The 13,345-nt window shown below is 32.2% G+C and overlaps 1 protein-coding gene across 1 annotated transcript; it reads right to left on the reverse strand.

Annotated features, from left to right (window-relative positions):
• Positions 1–1,574: 1,574 nt before the first annotated feature.
• Positions 1,575–10,018, reverse strand: LOC128184290 (serine-threonine kinase receptor-associated protein-like). The gene is made up of 7 exons (XM_052853723.1): positions 9,879–10,018; positions 9,466–9,601; positions 8,119–8,273; positions 7,332–7,434; positions 5,949–6,086; positions 3,035–3,171; positions 1,575–2,408 (listed from the first exon to the last, which is right to left on the reverse strand). The coding sequence occupies exons 1-7, from the start codon at positions 9,991–9,993 to the stop codon at positions 2,209–2,211; spliced, it is 984 nt and encodes a 327-aa protein (XP_052709683.1). The 5' UTR covers positions 9,994–10,018; the 3' UTR covers positions 1,575–2,208.
• Between the last annotated feature and the right edge of the window lie 3,327 nt (positions 10,019–13,345).

A 13,345-nucleotide genomic window follows, 5' to 3' on the forward strand; every position in this document is an offset into this window, starting at 1 on the left:
ACGTGTAATAAGTCGGTCGCATAAAGAGACTCAATTATCTCACCTTTCTCAATATAAATCAGCCATTCCCGAGGAAAGTTTGCACCTCGGGTGCCAGACTTATCACCTGGGGTTTTGCATCGTCATATTTCAAAATAGATGAGCGGTCAACTGGAGGCGTTTTGAAATATCTAAAGTAAACTCGGATTAAATCGATGAGCTCGGGATATTGATACTTCTGGATGGTCAAAAAGTTCCAAACCAAACTTAAGGAGGCCGACTTTAGTTTTCATTGCGCATTCTAGTATAATACAGTGGATTGATATTCTTATGAAATTTTTACGATATCATTTATTAAATTGAACACAATAAACAAAATACAGATGAAAATATATAATTTAATTCTGGTTGTAACGCGGCATTTGATTGGATAGAAGGATTTAGTTAAATTTACACGTCACAATGGACCAACGTACTGACGTTACGAATGAATTTTGAACAGATTAATATCATTTTTAAAAGTAAAACAGACTCAGTTTGCAGTGCAAATTGCAGAAAATTAAATTATAAGTCTGTAATCAACTCAATATCTACCCAAGTTATAGTCGTATAACCTGGGTTGGAGCAATTTACGCTTTTTTATAATCCGCTTCGCAGGATTCAAAGGGCACCTGCTCCAAAAACTTAAACCTGCTCAATATACCTTAACCTCACCCAGCATCTGAAATTTTTGTAAATTTGTTCTAAAGTCTAAGTCCATAAGCATGTCCAGATGCACCATCCATGCAAGTCTGGAGAAAGTAAGACAAGAGAAACCTTAGATACAGAACCTGCTCCGAAAACTTTAACCAGGTCCAAACATCAACACCATCGCAGGGGTATAGCATAAGCTTTATCCGGTTTTGTCTCACTGAACTAAAATGTAACGTCCTTTCAAGCCTCATAAAATTATGGATGAACAGGGTTTTTTTTTAAATGACTAGTTGCAAAATTAAAGCAAGTTGGGTCAAAGTTATGAGACAGGTCAAGGAAATTAGAACACTGATTAACTACTTTAAAAATTCTGTCTTAATTTCTTTGTGTTTTGATGAAGAAATATTTATCATGGTCTTTGAAAGTAAACTGAGCGCAAAATTAAGATAAAAAGATGTCAAAAGAGAAGGCCAAGGTCAAACCTATGACACAGTTAAATTTGTCTAATCCATGTTAATCCTTTGAAATTCGATGGAAAAAAACTTTAACAGTTTTTTTTCTAAATCTGAGATAAACAGAGGGCTAGCTGGGCTACTTAGATTGTGCCATATGAACAGAGGGATGAAATTCAGACACATCAAACATTACATGTTTATATCATGTACATGTATACCCCCGTATGTCATGGCCATACAAATGACATGGCATAGACTTTATTTTTTAAACTTGGTTTAAATTCCTGGCAAAACCAACAACTATCTATGGAGGATCTATCTAAAGAGTGAGTTTCTGGTGCCTATTTATCTATGATAAAAAGTTCTGTAAATTTAAAGTTGTACACAAAATGCATATGCTCAGTTATTGCTCAGATAATCTAATATAACATGAACAAACAAACAAGGGATTTATCTAAGTACTTTAATGAGATAGCACCAAAAACCAAAGAATCATATAAATACATTTTTTTAAAATTCGGTATGATGTACAGACATCATATTTTACTTACAATTTTATCATGTTTATTCAAATGTACAGAGCTTCAAAGTTGAAGTTTTTATGAGGAATTTTTGGTTCATTTGCTTTCTTGTTGTCCAAACAAGAAAATATTTAATACATATGGACATTCAAGAAGTCTGACAGTCATGTTTTAAATTCTGCAAAGCTTGCTGCACCCCTTCAACATATATCTTAACTTCTACACTTGTATTTCATTTTACAAATAAACATTGAATAGATACAAAAGCTTAACGAAACTGACCCTGTTTCAAAATATTGGTTGGAAATTTTAGTAACCTTGAAATTTGGAAATTTGAGATACAGCTGGTTGATTTCAAATTGCATAACATGCAACAGGAAGTTGTGTTGTAACAGGAAACAACATACAAAATCATGGTGCTGTGAAACAAAGCGCTTCTGATGGCTGACCGTTGCTGGCCAAAGTGCTCAAACTCGCTCAATCCTGTTGGCCATATTCTGACTTTTTCATTTTTTTTTCTTTAATTGTAACCAGAACCTAATTTAACAACGCACTGCCCACTAGGTTTCTGGTTTTGCTGGAGTAGAATCGGTGTTGTTGACACATTCGTCAGGCATCACGCATTTCCACAGGCCATAGGTTTTGCCCACTGTGGTCTGCCATAGACGGAGAGTTCCGTCTTCACTTCCACTGGCGTAAAGTTCCCCGTCTGGTGAAAAACGCACACAGTGCACAGGGCCAAAGTGACCTTTGAAGGATTCTGCAAGATAAAAATGAATAAATGTATAGTGTAGGTTCCTAATCAAGGTGGTTAAGGCAACACCTGTTGACAAAAATGTGGATATACGTACATTATAATCAAGGTACTTTCATCAGTTTAGAATTTTCACATTTTACAGTATTTCACCAAAAAGTATGTTTTAAAATTTTTTGGAAAGGTAAATTTTGTAAAAACACGAGCAGGATTCCAACTCATGACTTACAAATTCGTAGTTAACGCTCAAACTAATTGCACTACGCTATTAGCCTATTAGGTATCATTATTTTGGGAGAGGAATAATTTATAAAATTATACTTGACAGGGAGCTACAGACCTGTAGCTAATTGTTTAGAATGTAAAATCTTGAACAGAAAAAATCAAATAACACTTGAATTTAAATCTATTGTAAAATATTGACATAGAGATAATAAGTTTTCAAGTAATTCAGATGAGATTAAATAACAGTTATTATAAAAATGGTAGTTATTAACTACCATTTTATAAAATTCTCATTTTCTTAATTCTAAAATAAATTAACAAATATAGGCAATTTAATTCTATTAGTTTACATATATATAGATGTAACATTGCTGATAGCCTTAATTCAATGATCTATTTGAATTTACCTAGTTCTTCACCCGTTTCATAATCAAACTTGTACATCTTGAAGTCCTCCCCTCCACACACAAACACTTTTTTATTTTCATGGAGAGAGGCCGAGTTCACTTGAGTAGGAGCTATATAGTCCTTGATCTTCTCATACCTACAAAGGAGAGAGAACATCATCATATATTGAGTTAAAATCACTGTCTATTGCGATACTTACAATCCCATTTCTGTTCATAGATGAATGGGTAACATTACAAAAGGGTGCAGCCAATATCAAAACAACAGGATCCTGTAGATTCCTAATTAAATGGGAGGAATTAATATCCTCTTACCATAATATCGTAAAAAGCTCATCTTGCCAATTTCAAAATCTCCCCATTATTTTTTTTTTTTGACAATTGTAAATGAAAGGAAACTATGATAAAAATTTGGTGTTCATGATTTTATATTCTCACAATTTGATGCAGAATATTTAAATTGCAAAATTAAGAACTTGTGTAAAATTAGAATCTAGAGTAAACAGTATACATTTTTATTGCATGATTGTGAGGAAAATGTAAAGATTTATTCCCTTGGGAAAAATCATATTTCCGAGGGGCAATATATCTTCAATATATTCTCCAAAACGTTCATGCAATAAATTGTTTAATATATCCAATAAATTCATATTTTAGAAAACATCGAGCTTCAGTTTTTTAACTCTTGTAAAGGCATAACATAGTGAATGTCTACCGGTTTCTATGTAACTTAGTTTTTTGATATAAAAATGACTTATGATTTATTTTTTTAAGAATTATTCATTTGATCACATTGTATGCTCTTTTTCATACACATTAAATGAAAATCCCTGTGATTTTCGAAGGGGTTCATACCACTTGTAAAAGGCATGTTGTGATTGGCTTTGGCTGATCACAGTTGTGTCCATAAAAGGCATCCGATTCCGCAAACTTAAATATATGCACACACATTACGCACTACTTTGTTAACTACGCAGAGACAACTTAATGTAAATATTTCATAAAATTAATTGTTTTTAAAACTAACTAAAAGGAACATTATTTTGATGTACATGTATTTTACTGAGATTTAAACACTCATACAGTTAATTGATGATTTAAATCATACATTGGTTTTCTTTACATGTGTATGAATTTAGTTCAGAAATTCATTTCGCCTACTCATTGTAAAGTTGATTCATTCCATGCTGTATTGGAAAGCAACTTACAAATAATTAAATACAGTTAACACATCATTTACAAACCGAAAATGCACACAAAGCAAGAAATAAATGCACAAAATCTAAGACCAAGAAAGGAATATTGTACATCAGCCGCAAGTTCCAGGTGTTCAATCAGGTGTAGCAAAATTAAATCCCCGTGTGACGGTGTCTATGCATGAGTGGTGTTCAGCTTGGAGGAGTCAAAAAGTGACCCCAAGGACAAAATATTTTTATTTGTACTTTTTATTTTGATTTTTAGCTTTGACTCCCTCCAGATGGTCCCTTTTTTTTTGGTCAGTAAATTTAATCCCAGAATCTTCTCTATATAAACTGCTGACATCTTACTAGTTCAGAATATTTTGCTGATGAGTCGTTCATGTGATCAGAATTGTTTCTTAGTCAAGATAATTTTGTTTTTCAAGCCAGGAGAAAAAGCATCTCTAAATATACAGGTCAATACATTACAAACAAACTTTCAAAATCAGCAACTCCTTGGTAACCAAAAGTACAACACGTGAGTCCTCCGTCATACAATTAGTTCTTGAGCAGCCAATGAGTTGCTGATTTTGGATGTTTACGCAAGAATAAGATAAAGTATGTTAATGTAGACGTAAAAGGGATTAAACTGAAAGTGATATCATACAAAAGAATCATTTGTAAAGGAATAAAAAAAATGGCGCATATATCTAGTTTATCAATTTGAATAAGAAATAGGCTGTTAAAGTGAGGAAGGATTATACAAAATGGGGTCCTTCTTTCTTGTTTTTTTCTGAGATACCCATTATTTTTTTTTAATGAACAAATGATCTTTTTGATGCTTGTTTGTTACTTCATGATGTTGTTGAAATTTATCGATAGCATTGGGCAAACAGAATTAGTCACACATCACCCCAGGTGACTTTGGTACCTGTCAAGTGTCATGTTTGATTACAGCAGTTCTTTTTTAAAGTTTATGTAATAGGAAGAATGTGCCTAATAAAAAAAAGTTTTTGCACAATTCTTGTGGGTTATTTAATTATTATATTTAAAGAAGTTAATAGAAAAACGAATTTTCTCATATATGCTGTGTTAGATTTAGTCAAAATCTGAAGTATGGGGGAAAAAACCTCCAAAAACCTGAACCTCCTCCTGTATCTCAAATCAATGGCCAATATTAAACATACAAGTCTTTTAAATTCAAAAGTACAGTCATGTATGTCCAGATGCAGCATCAATCAAGTTTGGTGACGATAGGACAAGTAATAACATTGATGCAGAATCTGTTCAAAACTTCAATAAAGTCCGGCCGCTGAGCCCAACACTGACGCTGACACTGAGGTAAAACGTAAGCTAGCTCTCCCGACTTTGTCTCGGTGAGTTAAAAAAAAAAATGGCAAGTGCCTATTTATGAGTTGTGTTCAACTTTAATTACCGGTACTCAAGTTACTGTAAACCAACTTTTATTCACGTGCGAGAAATTTTCGCAAGGTTAGCGAGAACCTTGTTGTCGCGAATATATCTCACCGTGAACCAATCCTTTGTCTATAGTTTTTATAATAATACAAGTCTGGATAAGGCTTGGTCGCAAAACATTAGTCGTCGTAAACCAGTTTATTGGCAGTTAATCTCGATATAAAGTCGCCGAGAATAAAAATTGGTTTACAGTAAATAAGGAAACTACAGTGCATAAAAAACCTACAATTTTTCTAACATCAACAAGGATAGTTTGGTACCTGTCTGCATTCCAGAAGCTGGTACAATTACCATGGGTGATCACCAAGACTCGTCCATCTTTTGACAATTCTAAACTGCTGGGAATTCCAGGGAACTCCAGCTTCTTTATCTCACTTCCACTGACTGCATCCCAAATTCTGAAAACAAAAAGAATTGCTTCAAAGAAATCAAAATGAGTTAAGACATTTTTTTGCCAATCAAAAATTCTTGATGTCCTAAAATTGCATCACTGGATCTAAAAGGAATACTGTCTACTGTCTAGTACATTGTACTTTTAGATACTTATTCTACAATCATTATGATACTTTAGCATCATCTAAAGAGATTGCGCACAGGGTGTCGCACAATATATCATACCATTTTCTCTTCAAATAATCTTTGATTAAATTTATTTGATAATAAACACATTTTAATAAATGTTATTGAACAGATTTAATTTTTTACTCAAAAAATTTCACAAACATTCATAAGTTTTTCACAAATTGAGCACTGTTTATAAAAAAGAATAAATTTAAAGAGATTGCTCCAATTAATGCCGGGTTAGAACAATGTCAAGTCTTACAACGGCCACTGTACAGATCCCATTTTCTCAAATATTCTCACTATTTGTAGAATCTATTGCTTGTCAAGTTGTTTTTTTTTTCACAGATTCACCTTGGATATGTTGGATGAAACCAATTTCACCCCAAAAATATGATGCAATTTTATGACATCATATTTAAAAGAAAGGCACATTTTAATTATTCCAGAACATTTTTGTTGGAGGAAAAAAAACCCCAAGATTTCTTTTTATTTGTGCCAAAAGTTACAAGTTTTGACCAAAGTTTGACCAAAACTTTAATTCATTCAATTCTAAATGGGATCCAATATTCTGGGACACCCTGTAATAAAGTTTTTTCAACTGCTTCCAGCAAGATATATATTTCGTAAACTTTCCAATACTGTACAGGTATTGGCAGTACTTTCCAATTTTTTCTTGTACCTCAGCTTCCTTTAAATCAAGAACATTGAAAAATGCCCTGCATAAGCATATATGTGAATAAACTCTAACAAATTGTCTAACTCAAATTTATGCTATCTCGCTGACAAGTTTGGTCCTGCCAAATACTGTTCACACCACTGTAGATTCTTATTTACACATGAGGAATTAATATCCGTGTAAAATCGTGATAAGCGCATTTCAAGAATTTTAAAATCTCACTTTTATTATTCAGACAGATGAAAACTTCATGAGAATAAAAAAAATTTGGCATTCGCAATTTTATGTTCTCCCGATTTGCTGGAAAACAGCTGAATCTTGTAATTAAGTACCATGTAAAATAGGGAATCTACAGTATATGTAATGCTTTAACAGCACCTAGTTAAAGTTTTATAATAGTTACCTGACTGTCTTATCATCTGAAGCACTGATGATCTGTTTGTCAAAATGGGCGAATATTGCTGCTCTTATGTTGTGTTCATGACCACTGAAAGTTACTTTGGCATCTGGAAGAAAACTAGCATTGTTAAAAAAATATATGTACCGGTACACTTTAATTAAAAGAAAAACCTGACACATGCAAAAATACAAAAAATACCCGGTACAATATTTTTAGATTTACTCAACATCTTTGAAGCAAAAAAAATAAATATAACAACCTTGTAGAATTTATTGTTAGGTTGGCCGGTACATGTTGTTTGTACCTTTGTTATGAAGGATCTGGATGGAAACCAAAGTTACTTATTTATTCCTGCGTCCTTTCGCTTTGTGATAAAAAAAAAAATATTTTCTTACTGCCATAAAACTAAGTTGTGAAAGAACATAAAAGACATTCTTTCTTTTAAAAAAAAAACTTTGAAATTAACCTGGCATATCTTTTATACCAAAAATTACAATTCTGATGGATAGTGCTCAGCATTCAAAGCATCAGCCTTTAATAAGTAGGTCAGGAGTTCAAATCCAGTTGGTTTATTTTTTTTTTTTTAATAAATTTTAACATCTATAAGTTTTGGAGCTTTTAAAATGCATTTTAATGCTTAAAATTGTACAATGTGAAAAATTTTAAAATTAAAATTACATTTAGAATATTCTGTACTTTCATCTCCATAGATATCTTATATCTACCATCTTAAGCTTCCATCTGTTAATTCTAACAAAACGTGTCAAATGCCTCAATTACATGCATTTACCTGCTTCTGGCTGATTGAGATCAAATATCCGTAAGAGTTTTTCGTTACTTCCTGTCAGGAGCTGGGTGCCATCTTCATCAAAGTCCACTGATTTCACAATGTGCTTATGTGTAAAGGAATGTAACTCTTCTCCACTCAAAGAATCCCAGATTTTGCTGTGTAGATAAAATGAAAAAAAGGATATTAAACAAAAATGATAGTTTGTTTATCCTTTGCTTAAAACATTTATTCTGCTAGTTAATTTTCTTCACACGCAAGATATTTTCATGGGGTTTAATGCAAGAAAGAGATTTTTTGTTGTGAACATCACTTGCAAAAAAAAAAAAAACAACGCTTTTTTAGTTTTAATTTGTTCAAATCATAAAACATTGGCTAAAAAGTGAAATATATAATAATTTTAATTTAATAGTTGGAGTGTTGAAATAATGATATTGATATCAACAGTGGATTTTTCCCTTATGCTGACCATGTTGAAGTTCTGATATCTTTACAGATGCTTAAGAAAAATATATATATGCGGAAATAAATTATATTTAATATTGTAAGTTGAAGACTAAACAATGCCAGAGTATGAGTAATTGTTTGTTATTTTTTATAGCACATCAAGAGTACCAAGATACGTATAGTATCATTTGGTCTGTATCCTGATACCTCTGTAGTTCATTGTCTGAAAAAATTCAGATGGACGACCTTGGATCTACAGTGCCTCCCATTGTAAAAAATGAAATTTACAGTGCACAAAAATTGCGCTAGTTTTGGACTGATTAATGTTATTTAAGAATACATTCTGAACAAATATTTGATTCCAAAAAATTCCTACAACATTTTACTACAGATATTCTTTTAAACACCATCACCAGCCATAAAGAGTGAAGCAGAACTGGTGCAATTTTTTTACATGTAAAAATGGATACTCTCGATTTCGACATGAATTTAATAAACTTCATTTTCCGAGGTCATTTAGGCATTTTGGAGAAAGTCTGAGGCAAGAAAAGAGATGATATTATTCGTAAATTACGTGAAAAATATCATGGTGCTAAATTTTTCCACATGAATTTGTGTGTAAATAAGGTTAACTAGTCCAAAACTAATATTTTTTTTGTGTGTGTGTGCTGTAAATTGCAGTATTTTACGATGGGAGGAACTGTAGCTCCCAGGTCGTCCATCTTAAATTGTTTTCAGACCTGGGGGACACACTTGCAACTACCCTATGCTTGCGTGTGTTTAATGAATGAACAGAAAGACAGGAAGGGGAAATGACAAATACTATCTACCCCTGCCATAAACATTGTGTGGTATAAAAACTTCAATAATGTGACATAGGATAGTTTTTAAGGGAGTATTTACGCTGAGAAGTCCGCCGCTCCTGTGGCTGCTCTTGTGGCATCTCTGTTGATAGTGGCACCCCAAACAGCTCCTTTGTGGCCTTTAAATGTTCCGATCCAGTCTCCTGTATCACCTTGACGGAGCATTGGATTTCCATCTACAATGTAAAGAAACAATATGATACCATGAGTCCGGAATCTTTTACACATGACAGCTGATTAGTTCAAACTGTTTTCTCCAGTCTCTTTCTTAAAATGATGAAGTTTAACAACTCAAGCATCATAACTGAATGAAAGTAATTAGTTAAAAAGCATTTAACTGTAAAGAATAGGCAGTGAATTCAAAAAAAGATATAGAGGAAATTCGGAAAAACCGATTCCGTCCATATTGTTTCAACATTTGAAGAAACTATGGCCAGATTTGAAAGGTCATACCTTTACAAGCGCTAATTAGAAAGTAACCGAAAGGTGTTATATCACTGAAGGCCAACTGGACCACTGGACGCGTGTGACCACTGCATGTCAACGGTGTTTGCCGCAATCCAGACATGTTGACGTCCAGCTGAAACCTTCGGAATGCCTCTTGACAAAAGGTTATGAAGAAATAAAATAATCTACTTCGGATTTTTCCGGATTGAAGCCCGACAAGGTACAAATATCGCAGGTGTTTTATTTTTAGTTGCACATAGGGATACTACAGAACACATTGATAATTTTAAAAATTATATTTTTTGCATGCCAAGATGTTTGATGGAAGTCTAGCTAGCCTATCCATATTTAATAAAATAAAAAAAACCCACACACAAAAAACGTACGATGCCGTACATGTATGTAAATAATGTATGGTTACGTGCATGAAATTGATAATACTGAATTATGTGCGTGCGTAGACCACAATTTAAATCAAATTGAGTATAACGGTGTTCTTCTAAAATAGAATTAAACACATCATTCATGCTATTCCAGAGTATCAGAGAATTTCTAGTCTATAATAAGAGGTTACGTACATGTATGTACGATGGGGTATCAGACAAAATTTATAAAGTAAAAAAAAACAAAAACAAAAAAAAAAACAAAACTTGTCAATTATCGGAAGTTTCAATGTTTATTTATGGAGTTGTTACAGTTTATATTTTCCAAGGGGGGGGGGGGAGGGGGGGGCAAACCACCTCCCCTTCATATGAACTTTTTAAAATCTTTAAATGCTTACTTAAAGGCAATTATTCCGATCAATAATTTCTATATTTAAAAAAATATCTATATTACGGAATCAGTCATTTGACGTCAACATTTCCTCGTTGACGTTACAGATGTTTTAAACTATTGCAACACAAAAATATCCATAAATCGTTAAATTGTGTGCTATAAGCAAAAGTTTGGTACAATGTATTTTCATAAATGAAAAATGACAATGAATGGATTTTATGAAAAACAAAAAATGTAAAAATTTGACCTTAAGGGCCCTTTTCTCATGACGCCAGTCATATATTTTGATGATGGGTTAAAAATCGCATCTTACAAGAATTTCGTACAACTGACCGTAATTTATTTCTGATGACCCCCCCCCCCTTCTATATATATTTATCGAAGTAAAGTTCTCTCCTTCAGAATTGTGTATTTATTTCACGTAGTAAACAGGTTGATAATGAAAAAAGTACTTAAAATTATTTAAAGCAGTGTCGTTTTGTTTCTTTGGTGATCTTAATTTTCTAGCAAGCAGAGACGCATGATCTCATTGCTGGAGACTTGTTCATAAAGGTTAGAATTTAAATTCTTCCTTACCAAAACCCAAACGTTCAACAATGGGTAAATAAAGATTGTTAGGACTTTAACGCAGTGGGCCCTGACTTTGAATTATACGTGTAGTGACGAGATATATGTGTGATTGTTAAATTATACGCACGGATAACGTGCAAAAAGTCCTTCATTTTTTACGAATATTAATTTTACACTACATATTTTCATCGATTGGACACCCCCCCCCCCACTTTCCATACTAATGGCTGGATCCGCCTATGAAATTCACAAGTGTGGGGGAAAATTCCAAAACACTATTTTTAAACACGTTTAGAACACTAAGTAAACATGTTGGAGTTAAACAGTATATTTTAGTGTGACAACAAATCGTTAAGAAAGTATTTGCATAGATTCTAAACACAATTTTTAATCAAAATGTGTATAACTTAGTCAAACTTAAAACTTAGATAAAGTTGAAAGCGATCGAATTGTTTGATTAAACTTTACTGACTTTATCTTAACTATATATTGTATATGTCCTTGCATGATTTTACTAATCCATATTATGTAGTAACTGTTAGCTTAATAGTTTTAAAGAAACAATACATGTACAACTGCAAGTGAAGATTCACAGACTTTATAAAGACACACATTTGTGGAAACTTTCAATGCCGACGGTCCTTTCTTGACATTAAATATGATTTTCTGATATAAAAAAATCTATTCTTTGATACCAGAAACTATAACGTTGATTTATTGATACAAACAATCGAATTATTGATTTCAAAAATATAATTTTCGGATATCAGATAAGATGAAATTTATGACTGAAATTCAAATTTTGGGAAACATCACAGTGAAACAATATTTAATTACTTTTATCTAAAGAACGAGGAAGAATGGGGATTTACATACGGTATATTTGCATAAAAACTTACAAATGTTTGGGTTTTTTAATAAGAAAATCGAATAATCTTCGTTACGGTATCAGCATGTGTTTTTAATATAAAATATTTGAGTGGTCGATTTCAAAAAATGGATACATTAATTTATCATTTTTATGATATAAAAAAGTCACATTAAAAACTCTTTTGGATATCAATAAAATACTTCAGATTGTCTTTAAAAGAAAAAAAAAAACAAATATTCATTTTTTGACATCAGAAAATACCTTAGAAATATCAACTTCAAAAAAATTTCATATTCAATTCTATCCGGTGAAGAGTTTTTCATACTAACCGTATTTATTAGAGGAGTTCCGAGGAAGCGCAAACTCTAAACACGATAGCGGCAAAATTGCATTGTGATAGAGGATGTAAACAAATGTAAGCTTTAAAAATTTCAGTGTTATATTCCACTACATCGATAATTTGCACAACACCAATAATTGTGAGCTCTTTAATTTACTGATCTTGGATATGATTATGATATAAGAACATTTTTAAAACCAATTTCAATGTTTCACTCTATCACTGTCAGATGCATTTGGTATCATGGTTGAACTTGAGCTCTGCGCGGTATCTATATTTCACACTTCATGGGATGAAAATAAAGAAAATAAAAACGTCTGCTAAAACTGACTTATACAGAACCGTTTAGAGAAATTATATATTCTATATAGACTGTAACATATTTAGAGAGAGAACCCTCTTGGTCTATAAATTATGCTACATTGAATTCGTTAAAAGCTGTCTTTGATTTTGATTAATCCCATACCTTACAGAATGTACAAAGAATACTAGAAGAAAATAATTGGAAAGAAATCATATTTCACGTTTTCGTTATTGTTTTTACGCCAATGTAAACGATGAGGATTCTTACTATATTAAAACAGTATATATATATATAGAACAGACCCCACAAGATTTTTGAAGGAGTCATAATTCAAAGTCTTTTAGAAAACTGATAAATTGTTTGTATATTTAAAAATATAAATATGTTTCAATACCACATGTACCAGTTATGCTTAAAGTAAACATCTCATTATTATACAGGCTGATTCTTATTATATCACCTCTTCCTCAAGTGTACAAACCTTATAAATTCTCTAAAGGATATAATATCTAATATTTTTAAAATATTCAAATTGAGGATTTCATTCTCTCTCACACTAGAAATAAGACGCAACGATAAATGTTTTGAATGTGCTCTTTATCTTTAAAACA

The sequence above is a fragment of the Crassostrea angulata genome, chromosome 5 (genome assembly GCF_025612915.1).
Source record: "Crassostrea angulata isolate pt1a10 chromosome 5, ASM2561291v2, whole genome shotgun sequence".
NCBI lineage: Eukaryota > Metazoa > Mollusca > Bivalvia > Ostreida > Ostreidae > Magallana > Magallana angulata.